The 22844-nt window shown below is 39.7% G+C and overlaps 1 protein-coding gene across 1 annotated transcript in view; it reads right to left on the bottom strand.

The window, feature by feature from the left end:
* NXPE3 (neurexophilin and PC-esterase domain family member 3) overlaps nt 1-22238 on the bottom strand; it is a 37040-nt gene extending 14802 nt beyond the window's left edge. Inside the window, exons 1-3 of the mRNA XM_008074460.2 lie at nt 21886-22238; nt 6539-7293; nt 1820-1893 (exon numbers count right to left, since the gene is read on the bottom strand). Coding sequence (XP_008072651.1) covers nt 1820-1893; nt 6539-7293; nt 21886-21978 — 922 coding nt within the window. The 5' untranslated portion in view covers nt 21979-22238. The remainder of the gene's footprint in view (nt 1-1819; nt 1894-6538; nt 7294-21885) is intronic.
* Nucleotides 22239-22844: the final 606 nt, after the last annotated feature.

The raw sequence follows: 22844 nt of genomic DNA, 5'->3' as shown, positions 1-22844 counted from the left end.
AACAGAGTGAGACTCTGACTCAGGGGAAAAAAAACCATCAAAGGCCTCACAGGTTCTGAATCTGTCTTCTCTCTAACCAGAAGTACATCACAACCACTTCCTGGCTGATCTCCAGACCTGTCAGATACAAGTAGATCATCCAGAGCCCCTCCAAAAGCTCATCCATGAAATACTGAAGGAATATCACAAGGTAGACAAGCTAGCTGAGACTGTGGGGAAGAAGGGCAGATGCTATAGGGACCAGGGCCTCCTGGAGCTGTCAGACACAGAAGAGTGGGGAGAGTACAGTAAACCAGGGGACACCACGACTACTGACATCTTGGCCACTGGGTGAGGCTCAGACAGATAAAAGATAAATATTTCCATTCATAAAGTGGCATGTACGTGTCCTCTAAAGTTAGTCAATCATCTGGTTCAAGCAAATTAAATCCAGCTCTTCATTAGGAAAAGATTGGGAATCCTGTGGCCTACAGTAGTAGAGATATAGACAGTCAATGCCCTGGCTACATTTGGACCAGACAAATTTTATCTAGCCAATACGATATTTTTAAAGTTTTTAATTGGATGCCAATGTTTTAAAATCTGGAGGTATCACATTTAAAAATGTTTGGTTTCTCATAAAAACAATCTGCAGTCTGACCACGCAGGGTTTGTTTCTGCATGGTAACAAAGCAGCAGAAACTGAGGAGAGGCTGCCTCTGGAAAAGGTCCTTGCTCTTCGGTTCCTTCTGCAGCACCCAGCACAAGGTATGCATGTAGCTAACATCTGCCCTGCTTGACACATGTGTCTTATATACCCAGGCACTGAGCAGAAGGGTTTGCAGCATCTAGAGTGCAAGGTGCTATTGGTCAACATGCTTTCAAGGACCAATCTTGCCCACTATCAGCATAGGCCTCATTCATAACATTCATCCTTTCTTTCTAAAAACCACTAGAGCTGATTATATCTATTCTGAAAAACATAACACAATATATTTACTCCTCTGAATTTTTTTCTTTTACTATTAAATAGTAGCCTACACCAACGAATAGAATCACCTGAAAAGTTTGTTAAAACACAGACTGCTAGGTAGTTTCTGATTCACTAGCCTGAGTTGGGACCTGAGAATTTGCAATTCTAGCAAGTCCCCTGGTAATGCTGATGCCACTGCTCTACAGACAACACTGCTGTATAGAACAGCTGCTATTCACCAACCCAATGTTTTCTAAACTTTTCATGAAAATTTTACCCACATGTCTTGAGTCTCCCAGGAGCAGTGACGTCCAATATAACTTCTGTGACGACAGATAAATTCTATATAAAATGCTGTCCAGATCCTTTTGTAGCATGACGATTGGGTATTTGTGCATACCTATGTGAGATGTGCCACCCTTAAGTCTTGTCTGAGAAAAATACAATAAAATAATACAATAAAATAAAATGCTGTCCAAAAAGACAGCCACTAGCTGCATGTAGTTATTGGACATGTGTGACTGAATATATAGATTTTTAATTTTCAATCATTTTTATTTAGCCACATGTGGGTAGTAACTATCATATTGGACAGCTTAGATCTAAAGATTCTTGAAGGGCCAAATAGAGGAGGGATGGCAGGAGAAGACAACTTTTACATGAGCATAAACAGCAAAACCCTGCATTATGCACATAAGGTGTAACTGATTGTTTTTTTAATAAAATAGTGCTAATATTTTCAATTGTGCCCAGAAGTAACTACGGCATATTAAAGAGGGAAAAAAGTTTTTGCAATGCCAGTGAAACAACAGAGTTTCAACCCACTAAGTAAGAAAAATAACATGATCGAGCTCATTCTTTTTTTACCTCTTATTCTCATGGGAATCACAGTTACCCAATCAGGTCCACTGGCGTTGATTGGCATTTTGATATTGACACCACTTTAAGAAGAAAACAAACAAAAAAAAAAAGCAGAGCTTAGGTTCAAGTACATTTATTTTCAGATATATATATATCTTCATTTGTAAGTCAAAAAATGATATTAATCACATAGTCTTATGATGAAATATGCTTATAAATGTTAACCAACACAATTAATAATAAACTAAGTATCTTGTAATAGGCAAGTTATATGTATATATAAACTGAAAAAGAACTAAATTGATTCTTAATTTTCACTGCACTGTATACTGCTTAGTCAGTCCTGAGAGTATAAACTCCAAAATGGGCAATTCTGGCTTGAATTACTTATTCCCTTTGGACTTAGAGGATGGCTCACTGACAAAATCATCTATGTTGTCACCACCTAGATTTCAGGCTGCAAGTCTATGCACATTAAGTCATGGATCAGATCTGAGATGAGTCCTCTTGGGACATCTGCCCCCAGGCATGGACCCATGCAGTACTTTGTCATTACTATGCCTCCTTAGTGTCCGTTCCCCTTACTAAAACACATGCCACTCGAAGACACGGACGGTGCCTCATTCGCCTTTGTATCTTCAGCACTTAGCACAGGCCCAGATCTAAAGTCCGTGCTCAGTAAATATTTTCAGAGGGCTGCATGAGAACCTGGAAGGGTGGCAGCCCAGAGAAGAGCATTGAAAGCCCAATGTAACTAATTCCAGAAACTGGGTCACAATAAAATTAGGCCACTTACACTTAGACCAAAAACAAAGCAAAATAAAATACTAACGTCCCAAACTCTTGATGGGAAACGTGCAGTCAAAATTTTTTATTGTTTCATCAATTTCAGAAAAAATCTGTTCATTCAACAAATAACTCTTAAGCTTCTTAAGCCAGGCACTGTCAAGGTGTCAGGACTACATAACAGTAAACAAAACATACTACAACTCCTTCTTCATGGAGCTGACATTCTAACTGGGGAGACAGACAAAAAACAAATAATGAAGGAAGTATACCGGCCTGGCTACATTAGAGAGTTAACAGAATTTCATAGCTTAGATAAGTGACACTTAAGAAACACATATAAACTACTTTCATGATCTTAAAGTTTTATGATAAGAAAAAGAATATAATTTATTTCTCTATAATTATAATTACATAATTATCATACAATTATAACTTTCTTGCAAAAGTATAATTTTCCTGCAAAGATATTTAACCTTGTTCTAATTATGAGGAAGCAATAAATAAAATCCTAAGCAAAGGACATTCTACAATACAGCAACACTGAAACTGTCAATCATAAAAAACAAAATTCCCAGCAAACTTGCAGGTAAGTAGAACTCTATAATGATTCTCCTACAGTATGCTATCAACCAGCCTCACCCAAGACATGCAACTAAGGGCAAGGACAAATACATAATTTTATGCTTGTGGAATCACAGGTGGTTTTTGTTTTAAATGGTATTTTTTAGAGCCAGAAACATTTTTTAAGTTTTACATGAGTTTAGTTCTTCCACTATTTTCTACATGGACTGAGTCATTCACAAACTATGCTTCTTTCTCTTCACCAGGCTACTGAATAGACTGACGATATAATTCTACAGAGCAACTACAGACAACAATAATTTATTGTATATTTCAAAATGACTAAAAGAGTAAAACTGGAATGCTTCTTTTTCTTTTTTCTTTTTTTTTTTTTTTTTTGAGTTAGAGTCTTAGTCTATCGCCCAGGCTGGAGTACAGTGGCACAATCAAGGGCAGCACAGCCTCAACCTGCTGGGCTCAGACAATCCCTCTACTTTAGCCTTCCAAGTAGCTGGAACTACAGGCGTGTGTCACCACGCCTAGCTAATTCTTTGATTTATTATTTGATTTATCCCAAAGTGCTGGGATTATAGGCGTGAGCCATCACGCCCAGCCTGAAACTGGAATGTTTCTAACACAGAGAAATAATATCACATGTACCCCATTAATATGTCCAACTTGTATGTATCCATTAAAAATAAATAATTTTTTTGAAAAACAAAACTTTGTGGCCGGGCCCAGTGGCTCATGCCTATAATCCCAGCACTTTGAGAGGCTGAGGTAAGAGAATTGTCTGAACCCATGGGTTCGGGACCAGCCTGGGCAACTTGGCGAGACCTCATCTCTGCAACAAATCAAAAAATTAGCCAGACATGGTGGTATGTGCCTGTAGTTCCAGCTACCTGGAAGGCTGAGGTGGAAGGATCACCTGAGCCCAGCACATCGAGACTACGGTGGCCGTGACGAACCATTGCACTCCAGCCTGCGAGACAAAGTGAGACTTCAACTAAAAAAACCAAAAAAACCAAAAACACACAACTTTAAAATGGGATGGGTAACTGAGTCGTTTTCACACATAGGCAAAACAGTTCACAGAAATAAAATAATCTGCTCAGTCACTGACAAACTCCTTAACTGACTCCAAGATTAAAACAAAATCATTTGTTTTGATTTTGTTTTTTGGAGTTTTTAAATTTAGTTTTAGTTTTGTACTGAGCAATATGAAATACTAGTTTTCTCAATAGCACAGTGAATATTGTACGTTGAAAAGTGCTCCCTATGTTGGCCTTTCAAAAGCATGGCATGAATCCACTCTACTCAAACTGATAGGACCAAAAGCTGACTACAGAAGTGGAGAACTGAAGGGTTTTATTATAGGAGCTCCCAGAGACCACTCACTTTACGGTGGCAACTTTTTCCCCACCAAGTAGTTGGCAGACACAAAACATAAAAATTTTAGGGTGCCCAGATATACTTAACAAAAATACCTCCCTAACAGGAAATGTTTAAAAAGTATGTATTTCATTAAAAAGTTTAAAAAACAAGCCAGGCTCAGTGGCTCAGCCTGTAATCCTGCACTTTGGGAGGCTGAGGTGAGTGAATTGCCTGAGCCTGTGGGTTCGAAACCTGCCTGGGCAACTTGGCGAGACCTCATCTCCACAATAAATCAAAAATTAGCCAGGCGTGGTAGCGCATGCCTGTAGTTCCAGCTACTTGGAAGGCTGAGGTGGAAGGATCGCCAGAGCCCAGCAGGTTGAGGCTGCGGTGGCTGGAAGCGCCCACTGCACTCCAGTCTGGGCGACAAAGTGAGACTCCAACTCAAAAAAAAATAAAATAAAATAAAAATAAAAAGTTTAAAAAACAAAGAGGGCTCTTCACTTCTCAGGGCTACGATCTTTCAACTACTATCATAATCTTGCTCAAAACTCACCTTTTCCAGGAGATTGCCTAACTAACCCCATCTGATTTATGTCCTACCATTATTCTGGAGCCTCTTCTCAGCACTCATGTAATCACTTTGCATAATCCTCTGCACCTGTAGATATAAAGCTTTGTATTGTTCTTGAATCATTTTCTGTATATATTGCCCACTCACTGCCCACAGTGGCAGAGAGGAATGCATCTCCTACTTTGTTTCTAACACTCTTCCCCTGTCACCTTGGCCCCAATCTCAAGAACACAGTTTCAAATGCTTGCAGAATAAATGAATCGATGATATTTAATGAAATTGCATTTTGCAGCTATGAAAAGCAAAACATCAAATGGATGCAATTTCATGCCTATGATCTAAAACAACAGACTGGGTGCCCTGACAGTGAGTAGATATTTGTGATTATTTTTATATTTGATAAAATGAAAATGCAAGAGGAAAATACATCATCGTGTGGCTGCAATGGCAATCGTTAGCATAACAAATATATCACATTACAAACTGTTATACTGTTACAGAATGAAAGTTCAAATTAAGACAATGATGTAGCTGTGTGACCTTGAATATGTCAATTAACCTTTCAAGTGCTTAGTTTTTCCATACGTAAAATAAATGAGAGGTTGGATCATTAAATAATTAATTAATTAGTTTTGTTTTAAAGTATATATTCTTTCAAATAATTGCATTTTTTCATCTTTTATAAATTTTTATTTCTTAGGAATGTTATTTCAGAACCATATGGAATGTTGAAGAAAACACATTTTAATTCATACTAATTCCATACATTCCATTCTGCACATTATTCCATATATTTATCATTATGCTGAAAATGTTTTATACTTACATTCAAAATAGAAATTTGAACACAATACTGCAATAATTTCAATTACTGTTAACTTCAAAAATAGAGTTTGCTATGACATTCCTGGCTTCCCACACTTATTAAGTCAACCCAGCAATGTTGTCTTAGTCATATACCACAGTCATTCCTTCCTATCAATATGTTTATATGATTTTAAAAACTGATGTCACTTAAAAATTCTTAGTTTATTAGATGTGAAGCTAAGAACACTAACCTGACTACTAGACCCCTAGCAGCCCTGTTCTTGGATTGCTTCTTATCTGTTCGTGAAAAAGTGATTTTTGCTACTCCAGCTACTGTGTAAACATGCTAAGAAGTTCTGAAGTAAAACACAGATATGAGGGTAAAGAACAAAACTTCAAGGGTAAAAGGTCTTTAATTTAAACTCAGATAAGCACTTTTGAAACACTAACCAAAAATACAAATCTATATTTATTGTCTTGTTCACCACCTCTCCTGAACCAGGTCAAGTTAAGAGAGATATAAGAAACACATACCCAAAACCAGAAAGTCTCCTACGTGGGACAAAGACAGTGGAGAAAAAAAACTCCTGAAATTATCCCCTAGAAAAAGGAGCACATACCTCTGGAAGAAAGCACTCTCTGAGGCAGTTAGGAGACCCTTCAAGTATCCACCTTTGAAATGGTTAATTCTGCTGCTGCAAGGGAGCTTCTTTGGTTTGAAGCAGAACCAGGGCTCTCCAGTGTACAGGTCTGTAAAGTTACACAGGGGCAGACTCCCAGGAAGACACACATTGCACTCAGTAGTTTCAGAAGTTCTTCCTGAACGGAAGAGACTCTTGAAATAGACCCTGTCTGGTCTCTCTTCCTGTAAGTGCTGAAGAACTCTGATCCCTTCACTGGGGTGAACCAGCGATATAGACACTTTAACTTTGCCTGGCCAGAGCAAAGTAAAAAAAACCTTATAAAATCCATTCTGGTAGTCCACCACTCTGCCCACAGCCCCTGCCTGCAGCCTGGGGGAGTGAATTCTGGCCTGCAGGTAGTCTCCGCCATACTTCTTGGGTTTTCTTTGAAAATCCTGAACACGAACCAGCACCTCCAGTTGGCCTCCCACCTTGAAGAAGGCTGTGGAGTTCAAGATGACAAAATAGCTGGAAGAAGGGTTGGTGCTCTTCACAAAGGGGACTGGGCCCACATCCGGAACCTGCCATTGCAAGGCAGCCAGCAAGGAGTCTTCCTCCATGCGCTCCCGGCTGGACAGCGTCTGGTGCTCATAGCCACAGTAGGGATTCCGGCTAATACCTGTCACCTGGGAGGACACAAACTGTCCACTGTTGTCAATGAATGTGGCTGAATCAGTCTCATGGTCCAAGTACTGAAAGAAAGACAAACAACAGAAATCACCACTAAATAAATCTCTGCACATTCAGCCAAACAAAATCTCTACTTCAGTTTTAATCTGTACAAAATCAACTGGGATGACAGTTTCAAAAACCATAGCTCACAAGTTTTACAGGGCTATCTGATTATAACACAATAAAAGCAAAATGAGAAATAAATTCACAGAGGGGTCACCACACTTTTGTGAGTTTTACCTCCAGGAGCTCTATCAGGGTCTCACAGCGAATATCAAAGAATACCCCTGAGCTTCTGGCAAGGAAGGAGAAAAGAAGCCATTTTTGAAATATGCCAGAGCATTGAGAGCTTGCCCTCAAGAGAAACCATTTTGCCAGAACCTAACCACTAGGGGTTTTATCAGAGTCAACCAAAGATGAGATTAGGGAAATATCCAATTCCAGCCCACTCTAGTCATCCCATCCAACCTAACGGGGAAAAATTCAAGAAGCACTGGTGTGTTCAAGGGACTCAGGCACACAAAAGGAACTGAGATGTAATGCCAGGACAATAGAATGCATCCCCATGCATTCCCTCCCCTCATATCTTACTACCACACTACTAAAGGTCTAGTTCTACCTAAACTCCCTTCACCCGGTATACAACATGATTGGCTTTCTACAAAAAAAAAAAAAAAATTACAAGGTGCTTTAAAAGGCAAAAACCACAGTTTGATGACACAGAGCACCAGAATCAGACTCAGATATGGCAAGGATGTTAGAATTATCAGATTGGGAATTTCAAACAACTATGATTAATATGATAAGGGTTCTAAAGGAAAAATTAGACAACAGAGAACAGATAGGCATCTTAAGCAGAGATATGAAAATACTAAGAAAGAATCAAAATGAAATGCTGGAGATAAAAAATACTGTAAGAAAAATTAGTAGCCTGGACACAGGTGAGGAGAAAGTCTCTGAGCTTGAAGATATGTCAATAGAGATTTCCAAAACTGAAAAGCAGAGGAAAAAAGACTAAAAGACAGAATACCAAGAGCTGTGATACAACTACAGAAAGTATAACCAAGGCATAATGAGAATACGGGAAGAAAAAAGGAACAGAAGAAATATTTGAAGCAATAATGGCTGAAGTTTTCTCAAATTAATGTCAGACACTAAACCACAGATTCAGGAAGTTCAGGAACAATAAGTCGGATGAGTACCAAAAACAAACAAACAAAAACAAAAACTATGCGTAGGCTGTTCATATTCCAACTGCAGAAAATCAAAGAGAAAGAAAAAATCTTGAAAGCCAACAAAGGGAAGAAACATCTTACTTACAGAGAAACAAAGATAGGAATTACATCTGACTTCTCCTCAAAAATCATGTGTGGAAAAAGAGAGTGGAATAAAATATTTAAAATGCTGAAAGAAAAAAAATAACCTAGAATTCTGTAACCTGTAAAATTATCCATCAGTGTGAGGGGGCTGGGCACGGTAGCTCTTGTCTATAATCCCAACACTTTGGGAAGCCAAGGCAGGAGAATTGCTGGAGCCCAGGAGTTCAAGACTAGCCTGGGCAACAAAGCAAGACCTTGTCTCTACAAAAAAAAAAAATCTAAAAATTAGCCGGGCATAGTGGTACGCGCCTATTGTCTCAGCTACTCAGGATGCTGAGGTGGAAGAACTGCCTGAGCCCAGGAGGCAGAGGGTGCAGTAAGCTGTGATTGTGCCACTGCATGCCAGACTGGGTGAAAAAGGAGGGGCTGGTCTTGCTGTTTCAGGGATGGCAGAGGTGGAGAAGGTGGAAGGGGAGGCAAAAGAGACAGGCACACTTGGTATAACTTTACACTATCATTTCTAATTGTTTTTGCTTTTTCATTTCTCTAAAAATGTTTCTATACAGTCCCAAACCTTCTTCCACTGTTTCCTTTAGTTTCAGTGCCGTATCTGAGAAGTTCATGATGTAAAAGAAGTCAAAAGCAGTTTTGAAGAATCAGAACTCTTGTGCCAGGTTGTCTGATGTCAATTTATTATCTGGTATTGTTTCTTCTACATCTTTCTCATCAACTGGCATGGGTACAGAAGCAATCATCTCCATCAAGTCATCTTGGGTTAATTTCTCTGCTGTGGTGTCTATTAGCTCTTGAATTTCTCTAAGATCCGTATCTTGAAAGCCTTTACAGCTCATCTTCCCCCCCCATATTCACAATCTCTTTCATTATTTCCTTGATTGGCTCTGTCATAAATCCTGTAAATTCATACATAATATATGGACAGTTTTCTCTGGCAGGAATTTATTGTTTTAGGCCTTTTCTATAACAATGATAGCACCTTCAATGGTGTACTCTTACCAGAGTTTTATGATCTTCCCTCCGTCGGGGTTATCTTCTGCAGTGCTGACAATCCTTTCCATAGAGTACTATGTGTGTAATGAGCCTTAAAGGTCCTTATGGCTCCCGGATCTAGAGGCTGAATGAGAAATGTTGTGTTTGGGGGCAAGTAGACCACTTTAACTTCTTTGGTCTTGAATGCATGAGGTTCTAGGTGGCCAGGTTATTGCCCAATATCAAAAGGCCTTTAAAAGGAAGTCTCAGGCCAGAGGCAGTGGCTCAAGCCTGTAACACCAGCACTTTGGGAGGTCGAGGCAAGAGGATTGTCTGAACCCAGGGGTTCAAGACCAGTCTGAGCAACCTGGTAAGACCTCGTCTCTACAATAAATCAAAAAATTAGCCAGGCATGGTAGCGCACACCTGTAGTTCCAGCTACTTGGAAGGTTAAGGCGGAAGGATCACCAGAGCCCAGCAGGTCAAGGCTGCAGTGACCGGGAGCAGCCACTGGACTCCAGCCTGGCTGACAGAGTGAGACTCTGACTCAAAAAAAAAACAAGCAAAAAAAAGTAGTCTCCTACTGGCAAGGTACCTCCTGACTTCAGGGACAAAGCACTGATGTAACTAAATCGGAATAAGGGTTCTTGTTGTCCAGACTTTCTTCTTATACAACCAAATGACTGTTAGCTGGTGTTTATCTTTTCCCTTCAAGGCTCAGGTGTTAGCAGCTTTATAGACAAGAGTAGTACTGATCATAAACCTGACTGCCTTAAATCCTGGTGTTCCCTTCTCTTCCTTACTAATAAATGTCCTTTATAGTATTTTTCTCCAAAAGAGGGCACTTGTGTCTACATTAAAAACCTATTCGGGCAAATACACTTTTATTTGATTTTTTTTAATGGGTCTGGAAACTCATCTGCTAACTTTTTGGTCAGCAGAAGCTACTTTTCCTGTTATCTTGACTTTTTTTTAAGCCAAATCTTTCTAACATTATCAAACCATCCTTTGCTGGCATTAAATTTTCCAGCTTTAGGTTCTTCACCTTCCATTAAGGTGTCATCTAATGACAATATTCTTTTTCTCAAATCATATTAGTCTACAGATATCCCTTTATTATAGCAATCCTCCACCCACATAAAAGCTGCACTTTCAATATGACATAAAAAGGTATTTCACGGAAAGTGGTATAACTCCACAGAGTGCTTCAGAAACTTCCTTTCCTTTTTTTTTTTTTTACAGTGGCCCTTACGTTGGATTTAGTCATTTTGAAATAGCAGGCAACTGCAGCTGCAGACCTCAGTCTACAGTACTTATCAAGCAACTCATCCTTTTCTTGTAATGTCACTACTTTTCTCTGCTTCTTGGGAGCATTTCCAGAGTCACTAGAAGCACTTCATATTGGTCTCACAGTATTATTCAAGGTTTACAGTACTGCACTGAACAACATGAAAATTACTCAAGAACCACAAGAGATCACTTTTTACCATGATACACAATTTACTGGAGAGATGAACTGCTCATGCAGAAATGATTAGCTTCACATTGCATTGTTAGCAGATACTCACAACACTTGAGTTCACCACAATAGCAGCTGGAAGTGACTACAAAATTACTATACTGTAGTAGTATCATATTATTATAGCTAATTTTATGCAGTTATGATTTAATACTGCATCCTCACATTTGCTTACATTTCTCTCAACTGCAAATGGTGCTTTGTACAGTCTGTGTTCATTTGTATAAGTTTTGATAAATTTTAATTTTCTTTCTTTTTTTTAGCTTAGAAAATACAGTTTATTTAAAAGTAAGGGAAAGAGAAAGAAAGAGAAGATTCAGCTCTCCAAGGTAGGGAAGGAGACAAAGCCAGGAAACATGGCCTGACCATAGCTCAAAGAGCATATAGCCACACCATAGCTTAGCAAGGCAATGGTCAATTTTAACTTTTTATAACTCATTTGTATATATTTTGTGGTAGTAAATGATAAAATAGACAGCTATCTACATAGATTTTATGTCTTCTTCTTCTTCTTTTTTTTTTGAGTCAGAGTCTCACTCTGTCACCCAGACTGGAGGGCAGTGGCCACTACTGGCCACCGCAGCCTTGACTCGCTGGGCTCCGGTGATCCTTCCGCCTCAGCCTTCCGAGTAGCTGGAACTACAGGCACGCGCTACCACGCCCGGCTGATTTTTTAAAATTTATTGTAGAGATGAGGTCTCGCTGCCCAGGCAGATCTCGAACCCGCGGGCTCAGGCAATTCACTCACCTCAGCCTCCCAAAGGCGCGGGATTACAGGCTGAGCCACCGAGCCCGGCTCTGATTTTATGTCTTCTTGACATGACTTTTCTTAATTTTTAAAAACATTTCTAGGCTATCCAATTCATCTGCAAGTTTTTCAAACTCTCACAAATCTCCAAAAAGTTTTCCAATATATTTATTTAAAGAAAATCTGCATTTAAGTGAACCTGTGAAATTCAAACCTGTGTTGCTCAAGGTTTAACTTGAATCACATTCAATAATCACATTTAACATCAGTGATATAAACACACTAAATAAAATACAGAGTTTGTCAGAGTGAATCAAAAAGCAAGCTCCAACTATATGTTGTCTACAGAAACCCACTTTATATTTTTTTAAAATAGGTTAAAAGTAAAGGGATAGAGAAAGACATACCATGATAACACTAATCAAAAGAAAGCAGTATTAGTTATATTAATTTCAGACACAGCTGATTTCAAAGCAAGAAAAGTTATCAGAGATAAAGATAACAATAAAACAGTCAATTCTAAAAAAAAAAAAGAAAAAATCCTTAACATGCATGCACCTAACATCAGAGCATCAAAATACATAAGCAAAAACTAATATAGAAATAGATCAACCTACATTATAGTCTGAGATTTCAACAGAAATCGCTTTCAGAAACAGACAGATCCAGCAAGCAGAAAATCAGTAAGAACACAGTTGAACTCAACAGCACCATCCATAAACTGCATAAAATTGTCATCTGTAGACTACTTCATATAATGCTTACATGTAACATTCACCAAAATAGTCCACATTCTGGTCCGTTAAAAGGCATCTTAACGAATTTTTAAAAATAGAAATCAAAATGTCTGCTCTTAAAGCATAATGAAATCAAGCTAGAAATCAATAACAGAAAGATAGCTGGAAAATCCCAAAATAGTACACATGTGGGTCAAATACAAAATTTCAAGAGAAAGTAAAAATTACTTTGAACTAGGTGAAAATGAAAATATAATTTATTAAACACTGTGGGATGCAGCAAGAGCAGTGCTTAGAGGGAAATTTATAGTACTAGATGCATATATTAGAAGATCTAAAATCAATAATCTAAGCATCCATCTTAGAAAACTAGAAAAAGAAGAGCACATTAAATCCAAAATAGGCAGAAGGAAAATAATAAAAATTATAGCAGAAATCAATGAAAAAAAAAAAATCAATGAAACCTAAAGCTGGTTTTTTGAAAAGATCAATAAAATTGATAAACTTCTAGCCAGGCTAAGAAAAAAAGAGAAGACACAAACTATTAATAAAGAAATGAAATAAGGCCATCACTACAAAATAAAAGAATATTAAGCCAGGTGTGGTGGCTCATGTCTGTAATCCCAGAACTTTGGGAGGCCAAGGCAAGAGAACTTCTTGAGCCCAGGAGTTCACGACCAGCCTGGGCAACATAGTGAGACCTCACTTATACAAAAAATAAGAAAATTAGCCACGCATGGTGGCACGTGGCTGTAGTCCCAGCTACTTGGGAGGCTGAGGCAGGAAGACCACTTAAACCTAGGAGTTCAAGATTACAGCAAGCTCTATTGCACCACTGAATACCAGCCTGGGTGACAGAGTGAGAACCTGTCTCTAAAACAATACAAATTTTAAAAAGGATTATCAACAAATTCTGTGCCCACAAATTGTGTAACCTAGATGAAATGGACCGATTCCTTGACAGACACAATCTGCCAAAACTCACACAAGAAGAAATAGGTCATCTGAATAGGTCTACATCTGTTAAAGAAAGTGAATTAGGCTGGGCGCGGTGGTTGACGCCTGTAATTCCAGCACTTTGAGAGATCAAGGCGAGAGGATTGCTTGAGCCCAGGAGTTCGAGACCAGCCTAGATAATATAGCAAGACCTCATCTCTAAAAATAATAAATAAATAAGTAAATAAATAAAATTGAACCAATAATTAACAACCTTCCAAAATAGAAAGCACCAGGCCCAGATAGGTTCAACTGGTAAATTCTACCAAACATTTAAGGAAGAATTTATACCAGTTCTCTAAAATCTCTTCTAGAAGAAAAAAGCAGAGGGAATACTTCTTAACAATTCACTCTAGGGGGCCAGCATTATTCTGGTACCAAATCAGAAAAAGACATTACAAGAAAATTACAGACCAATATTTCTCAGGAACGCAGATGCAAAAATTATCAACAAAATATTACCAAATCAAATCTAGAAAACAATGTATAAAATGAATTATACACCATAATTAACGAGCTTTAGGCCGGGTATGCAAGAAAGTGCTTTAACAGAACTCCAATGCTTCTTAATGAGCACAGTTTATAGTCTCCTAGAACTAATTCTTTTTTGTTGTTTTTAATTTGGAGTCTCACTCTGTTGTCCAGGCTGGAGTACAATGGCCCGCACGATGATGGCTCACTGCAGCCTTGACCTCCTGGGCTCAGGTGATCTTTCCACCTCAGTATCTGGAATAGCTGAGACTATAGCACCTGCCATGACACCCAGATAATTTGTGGATATTTTGTAGAAAATGGGTCTCGCTATGTTGCCTTGGCTAACCTTTAACTCCTAGGTACAACAAGCAATCCTGCCACTTCAGCCTCCCTAAGTGCTGGGATTACAGGCGCTGTGAGCCACTGTGCCATCAAGAATTGATGCTTAATTTTTATTTTGGCCTTTCTACTTTTTAAAAAAAAGCCTTAAAAATATCCTAGTCAGATACAGCTTTGTTAAACTCTAGTGTGTCCATGTGGCTCTTTGAGCTATAGCCGCCATGTTTCCTAGCTTTGGCCCCACCCCCATCTTAGGAAGGTGAATCTCCCCTATCTCACTCTCTAATTTACTTTCTAAATAAACCATATGTTCTAATTTTTTTTTTAAAAAGCTCTTTTTTAAAAAAAAAAAACGTCTTTTTTCTGTTTTGGACCTTAATATTCGTATTTATACTGTGGCATTTTTCTCTATATGTTATACAACACAATGGCTTTCCCAGATTTTGTACCTCAAAATCTTATCTTCTGCCAGGCATGGTGGGTCACACCTGTAATGCCAGCACTTTGGGAGGCAGAGGCAAGAGGACTGCCTGAGTCCAGGGGTTCAAGACCAGCCCAGGCAACATGGCAAGACCCTATCTCTACAATAAATCAAAAAATTAGCCAGGTGTGGTGGCGCATGCCTGCAGTTCCAGCTATTTGAAAGGCTGAGAAGGAAGGATCACCTGAGCCAAGCAGGTCAAGGCTGCAGTGGTCATGAGTATGCCAGTGCACTCCAGCCTGGGTGACAGAGTGAGACTCCAACTCAAAAAAAAAAATTTTATCTTCTGCCTCTAAAATTCAGATGTTTAAACTTTTTTTCTATGAATGAGCAGAAGTGCCAAATAATGGAATTTATAAAAAAAGGAAAAGCTCTCATTTCTAGAGCTTCCAAAAACTCAAAAGGAAAAAAGGAAGATCCTAGAAGTTTCTAGAATGGAAAACAATTTTACCAACAAAAAAAGTAATAATTAAATTGGTATAAGACTTGTGTTGTGCAACACTGGACACTAGAAAACAACAAAGCAAAGCTATCAAGGTTCTGAGGGAAAATAAAGTTGAATAAGGTATAGATTTGGATTATAAAACCCAAAAATAAATCATGCAAAGTAAAGACAGTTTCAGACATGTGATATTACTTCTCATGTGTCCTTTCAGAAAAAAAATATATGAAGATTTAATTCGGCAAAATAGAAAAAAAATCCAAGAAAGTGAAAAACTTGAGTAACAGTGAAACTAACCCAAGGAATACAATGAAAAGCAAACTCAGAATAACAACTGGGCAACAGGTCTAGACAGCAATTCATGCATATTAAAATAAGGAAGAGGACTCGCCTTCAAGAAGAAAGTTGACTCAATTCAACATATCATACAAAGGGAGATTCTAATGAAATGCTACAAGACAGATCACAAAAAGAAAGGCAGTTAGAACTACAGGAAAAACAAGAAGTGTAGGCCGGGTGCAGTGGCTCACACCTATAATCCCAGCACTTAAGGAGGCCAAGGTGAGAGGATTACTTGAGCCCACAGGTTAGAGACCAGCCTGAGCAATTTGGTGAGACCTTATCTCTACAATAAATCCAAAAATTAGCCAGACGAAAGGCTTGCCTTAGTCTAGCAGGTAGAGGCTGCTGTAGCCAGGAACATGACACTGCCTTCCAGGAGAGTGAGACTCCAACTCAAAAAAAAAAAGTGTAAGAAAGTCAAGGTTAAAACATGAAGCAAAGTAAAATGTAGTATGATTAAGCAACTGATATAGTGTATGAAAAATGATTCATTTGAACCTTGATGCTTTGAACATTCTCCTTCAAGAGATACAGGTTTGGTTTCAAAGGAAGTGTTCTATAGTGAACAACATTTACATAGTCATCATAATGTAAATGATGTTCATTTTTTAAGAGTTAATCCCTAAAGAATGCCCCTGATTTCCAGCACTTTGGGAGGCCCAAGGTGAGAGGACTGCCTGAGCCCACGGGTTGGAGAATAGTCTGGGCAACATGGTGAGATTTCATAATACAATAAATCAAAAAAATTAGCTAGACATGGTAGCATGCGCCTGTAGTTCCAACTACTTGGAAGGCTGAGGCAGAAGGATCACCTGAGCCCAGAAGGTCGAGGCTGCGGTGGCTGGGAGTATGCGGTGGCCAGGAACATGCCACTGTACTCCAGCCTGGGTGACAGAGTGAGACTCCAACTCAAAAAAAAAAAAAAAAAAGAATGTCCCGATGATGCAAAAGTAATATGATAGTTAATGGAAGCCAAACATTCTTAAAATAATGGAGGTATGCTTTCTTCCTCACTTAAAGTATGGAGTTAAGATATATTATCCAATGCTTTTGGATAAAGATTCAGATACATTATTTAATATTATAAATGAAAATAAAATTAATTTTACAAATTCTGGAAGGAGAATGACAAAGTATAAGTAAATTGAAAGCCTCATTTTTTTTTTATGAGTTGGAGTCTCACTCTGTTGCTCGGGCTGGAGTGCAGTAGCACGCTGACGGCCACCTCAGCCTAGACCTGCTGGGCTCAGGAGATCCTTCCGCCTCAGCCTTCCAAGTAGCTGGAACTACAGGCGCACACCACCACACCCAGCTAATTTTTGATTTATTGTAGAGATGAGGTCTTGCTTTTGTTTGTTTGTGTTTTTTGAGTTGGAGTCTCACTCTGTCGCTCAGACTGGAGTGCAGTGGCCGCTCCCAGCCACCGCAGCCTTGACCTGCTGGGCTCTGGTGATCCTTCCGCCTCAGTCTTCCAAGTAGCTGGAACTACAGGTGCGCGCTACCACACCCGGCTAGAGATGAGGTCTTGCTAAGTTACCCAGGCTGGTCTCAAACCCACCCACGGGCTCAGGCAATTCTCTTACCTCAGCCTTCCAAAATGCTGGGATTATAGGCATGAGCCACCACGCCTGGCCTCATCTTTCATTATCTTAATGACAGTAGCAGAAAGTCAATATTTATTAAGTCCTTTTGTGTTAGACACTCTTGTAAAGACTTTACATGAATCTTTTAATTCACTGTTCAAGTTATCCCATAAGTCCTATTATTAAATCTATTTTATAGACAAGGAAACTGAAGCAAAGAGTGGCTTAATAATTTGCCTAAGGTCATGTACATTAGAAGCAGAGGAAGCAGGATTCCAGGCTGTCTGACTTCAGGTCTGTTCCTAATCATCCATGCTACACTCCTCATATGAACAGGTCAGGAAATACTGTGTAAAGTTGACAAATCAAGATATAAGTCTGTAATGCATAGTTATTGCTAAATACCCAAATAATTAAAAACAAGCAGTTATATCCAAGCAGCTACATTCACTGAAAGGAAAGAATGGAGAGGGGATACAGTTTGTACTTAACATAATTCTCTGTTCTTTGAAGTTTCTATACTTTTTTTTTTTTTTTGAGTAGGAGTCTCACTGTCGCCCAGGTTGGAGTGCAGTGGCATGCTCACGGCCACGGCAGCCTCCACATGCTGAGCTCAGGCGATCCTTCTGCCTCAGCCTTCCAAGTAGCTGGAGCCACAGGCAAGCGCCACCATGCCCAGTTAATTTTTTTACTTATTGTAAAGATGAGGTCTTGCCATGTTGCTCAAGCTGGTCTCAAACTCCTAGACGCAGGCAATCCTCTCACCTCCGCCTCCCAAAGTGCTGGAATTATAGGCGTGAGCCACCAAGCCTGGCATGAAGTTGCTATACTTTCACAGATTACTTTTTTTAGTAACCAGAAGGAGAGATGGACAAATGGGCAGGAAAAAATAGTTATATTTTCATATAGAACCCAAGAAACTGCATCTTACATTATGCAATGAGTTAAATTGCAGGGGAAAAAAGACAACAAAGTAAAACCAAAATTTTTCTCATTAATAGCTACAGCATTTCCTTGTTCCTTGCAAACCACTAAAATAAGGCCTCAGGCTCCCCACCTATGACAAACTACTTCAAAATCCTACCTGAGGCAAAAACAATACCCACATACAATAAGAGTTTGCAATGCTCTTCTTTGTTCCTATACTGTTCCTCTCTCCTGTTACACTTATACACACACACATTGTCATTTCAAAAGATCTCTTTTAGAAGGAGGACATGGCAGTATATGCTCATTTAAAAAGTGGAATGGGCTGGACTCGGTGGCTAAGCCTGTAATCCCAGCACTTTGGGAGGCCGAGGCGAGTGGATTGCCTGAGCCCATACGTTCGAGAATCGCCCGGGCGACTTGGTGAGACCTTGTCTCTACAATAAAGGTGGCTCAGCCTGTAATCCCGCGCCTTTGGGAGGCTGAGGTGAGTGGATTGCCTGAGCCCGCGGGTTCGAGACCCGCCTGGGCAACTTGGCGAGACCTCATCTCTATAATAAATCAAAAATTAGCCGGGCATCGTAGCGCACGCCTGTAATTCCAGCTACTTGGAAGGTTGAGGCAGAAGGATCACCAGAGCCCAGCAGGTGGAGGCTGCGGTGGCCGGGAGCGGCCACTGCACTCCAGTCTGGGCGACAGAGTGAGACGCCAACTCAAAAAAACCCAAAAAAACAAAAATTAGCCAGGCAGGGTAGCGCGCGCCTGTAGTTCCGGCTACTTGGAAGGCGGAGGCGGAAGGATCACCAGAGCCCGGCAGGTCGAGGCTTCAGTGGCCGGGAGTGTGCCACTGAACTCCAGTCTGGGCGATAGAGTGAGACTCCAACTCAAAAACAAAAAATAAAAAAATAAAAAATAAAAACTGGAATGGAGGGAAACAAAACTGACTTTGAAAAATTCCCTATATTGCCTTACTGATTACCTTTCTGGAAACGTTCCAGCTGTCCTCTCCTTTTTGGTTGTTGTAAGGCTTCGTCACACCATTAAGGACCAAATTGCGCGTACTATGTGCTCACAAGTACCTCCTCTTCTCCTTATCTCTTTCCTCTCTTCTTCTCCCACTCTTATTCTTGTTCCATAGACAGCCAGACCATCTATCCAAGGCCAGCTAATCAACACATGCAACCCAATCCAGTAATCAACAGACACTTAGTGGTAAATCACCTGAATTTTACTTGCAAATGAAAAAATACAAAAAGGTCAATTTGCTCAATTTCCCTAGAAACAAGGGCAACTTCAGATCTGCCATCTTTTTAGATTTAGAGCCAAAAGGAAACACCATTGTAAGCTATGGGCTGGAGTGAACACGGTGGTTGGTTGCCTGCCCCAAATCCATTTCATTCCTACTGAATAGCAGCAATGTTGTTTGCCGATATAAACTCAGGGCTGCGCCTGAGTGATGGAGGGATAATCCCAAGTAACTGACTTGGTCAGGAATGGGTATATAACCCAATTCTGCACTATGAAAACGAGAAGAGATTGCTGGAAGCTTATGCTTGATGCGTGCAGCCAAATCCACACATCACTAATCCCTTGGTAACAGCTGAATTTTACTTGCAAATGAAAAAACTCAAGTAATCTCTTGAGAAAGTTTCAAGGGAACAACTGTCTCTTCAGCCGGACATGTGCAAAGAAGCAACCACCCCACTGCTCTGGTAGCCTCCTACAACCAACCATGAAGGAGGATGAAACAGATGAAAGCTAACACCCAAAAGAAGGCACAGCTGAGAAGCTTACAGAGAAACAGAGCCTGATCCCCAAAGAAACTATGCTCCATCTACTTCCTGAGTTCTATTCAAATGAGTAATAATCCTCAATATTACAGTCAGTTTTAATCGGGTGTCTTTACTTGCAACCCAAAGTCCCAATACACAAGTATTATAATACATATCTAAAATATCAATGAAGGCCAGGCGCAGTGGCTCACGCCTATAATCTTATCACTTTGGGAGGCTAAGAGGTACTTTGGGAGGCTAAGGCAGAACAACAGCTTGAGGCCAGGAGCTCAAGACAGCCTGAGCAGCATAGCAAGACCCCATTTCTACAAATTTTTTATTTTTAATTAGCCAGGTGTGGCAGCACATGCCTATAATCCCAGCTACTTGAGAGGCTGAAGCAGAAGGACCACCTGATCCCAGAAGGTCAATGCTGTGGTGAGTTGTGATTGTGCCACTGGCACCTGTGCGACTCTGACTCAAAAAAAAACAAAACAAAAACAAAAAACAGAAAAGAAAAGAAATTCTGATTCACACTGCAACACGGATGAACCTTAGGGACATTATACTAACAGAAATAATCCAATCACACAGAGACAAATACCACATGATTCCACTGGTATTCGGTATTTAGAGTCATCAAGTTTATAGAAACAGAAAGTAGAATGGTGAATGCCAAGAGCTGGGTGTAAGAAGGAATGGATAACTATTGTTTAATGGATTCAGAGTTTCAGTTTGGGAGATAAAAAAAAGTGCTAGCTATGAATGGTGGTGATAGTTGCACAACATTGTGAATGTACTTAATGCTAATGAATTGTACCCTTAAAGATGGTTAAAATGGTAAATTCTATGATAGATATATATATTTTTATCACCAAAAAAAAACCTCAAAAAAAGGAGTTTTTCTAATATCTGGGCACATAACTGACAGCTTCCAGGTAAAAGGAACTGTCACTGTGGAATTGGCACTGCTTTATATAGCAAAACATGGAAGAACAGTTCAAGCAAAGAAAAAGAAGAGGAAATACCCAGTTGTTATTGCTGAAGCCCAATTCTAATAGGAAATCTTTAACAGAATCACTTCATGTTCCTTGTTTTTACTAATAGCTCACAGGAAAAAATCCGTAGGGCCTGAATGTGCCTATTTCACAGTGAGATTAGGTGCTCTGCTAAAAACCACAAAACGAATCCCAGCAGGAGAAATAAAGCCTATGGCTTAGCTTTCGGAGCATCTTGTGCTAATAAAACCCAGTAAGATAAGAAATGTCATAATTAAGTTGGATATGTAACCTGAGAAGCCAACAAAACAAAAAGGACAGCATCCTTTTACACAGAAACTACTCCATAAGTTTTGGTGATATATGAGCTCATGGGGGAGTGAGGAGCAGGGAGGCTGGGAATACGAAGTAACCATCGTAGTGCCAGGCACTTGTGAGTGGCTCACAAGACACAGTCCCTGCCCTTGAGTCCACACAGTAGTCTTCAGAACAGATTCATCAACTCCCTTCCTTGAAATACCCCCTCAGCTTTCTGCCGGGTATCAACTAAAAGGTCCCCTCCTTGAAGAGGCTTTTCTTTCCTTCATCCCTAGAATAGCTCTTTTTCCTTTCTTTATAGCACTTTTCACAATCTCTAATATCATTATTATTTTAAGTAATTATAATAATTATTTTTTATTATTATTATTTCCTCCCATGCACACTTAGAATATAAGCTCTAGAATGCGAGCTCTGTAAGTGAATAAATGTCTTCACTGAACCCTCGGGGACAAGCACAGTAAATGATCATCATGGGCACTCAAATACTTATTGAACAAATGAAAATAAGAATTATAACCAGTTTAATAATACGGCTTTCTGATAACCAACATGTCCTCAGGCTAGTTGCCCCCAAGTCCCCAGACAGGGCACCCTTAGTTATCATGAAGGAATATATTGGGTACTCACCTCTACCTGAGTAACATTGATGACCAGCACCACCACCATCAACACTGCAAGCAGACAGCAGAAAAGCCGCAGTTTGAAGAAACTGGTCCACATTGTCTGGCTGTGTCTTGATCACCCATGGCCGACACCAGGCTACCTTCACTCCTCAAAACTCCATGTCTTTGCTTTTCTGAGCTGCAGATGAGCTTTCAGTTTAATATGTTTCCATCCTGCTAGCAGCCTTAAGAGTTCTTTATGTAGAGGAGAGACTGTAGTTGATTTAAGAAGCACATTTTTCTTCAAAGAACTCCTTCAAAGAGGGGAGATAAGAGAATGTCACTAAGGACAATAGCCTAGGGTGAGGTGAAGGGAAAATACCATATTTCCTCTTCTTAACTTGATATAAGGCCCAAAGTAACGAGGAGAAAGCAAAGCGCTAAAGCACAGTAATGTCAATTCCATTTCCGGACAATCTCCTCAAAGTTTCGCTTCCCAATATCAGACTTCTGTGTAAATACAGTAATATTTCCCCTATTACCTATCTAGGTTTCAACTTTTAAGAAAACAAACAAGAAGGTCTACAAACTCAGAAAGCAAAGAAGAAAGTCTGCAAACTCAGAAATTGCTAAATAAAAGTAACCGTTAAATTTCTACAGAGGTCCCTGTGAACAAAATCACTTCCCCTCCCTTGTGGTTTGTTATGTAACATTGCAAATTATATTTAAAGACCATTAAGAGGAAACCTTGTGTTTTCATGAAGAACACTGGGATGTTGTGAAACCCATCCTGACATTCTCTGGGAAACGACACATAGCAGTCCTCTAAAAGGCAGGAAGCAGGAAACACCCCACACCCCTTGGGTTTCCAGTTCGCCCCAACACATATGTGGGGGGCCTGGAGCTCGCTCCGCTGAGTAACAAAGCACAGGAGGACAGACACTTGCATAGCAGATGTGGGGAAGGAAAGTTAAGCTTGAGAAG

Source organism: Carlito syrichta, unplaced genomic scaffold, assembly GCF_000164805.1.
Source record: "Carlito syrichta isolate Samal-C Ts95f unplaced genomic scaffold, Tarsius_syrichta-2.0.1 Scaffold316463, whole genome shotgun sequence".
Classification (NCBI taxonomy): Eukaryota; Metazoa; Chordata; class Mammalia; order Primates; family Tarsiidae; genus Carlito; species Carlito syrichta.
This window is presented reverse-complemented; position numbering and strand designations above follow the sequence as displayed.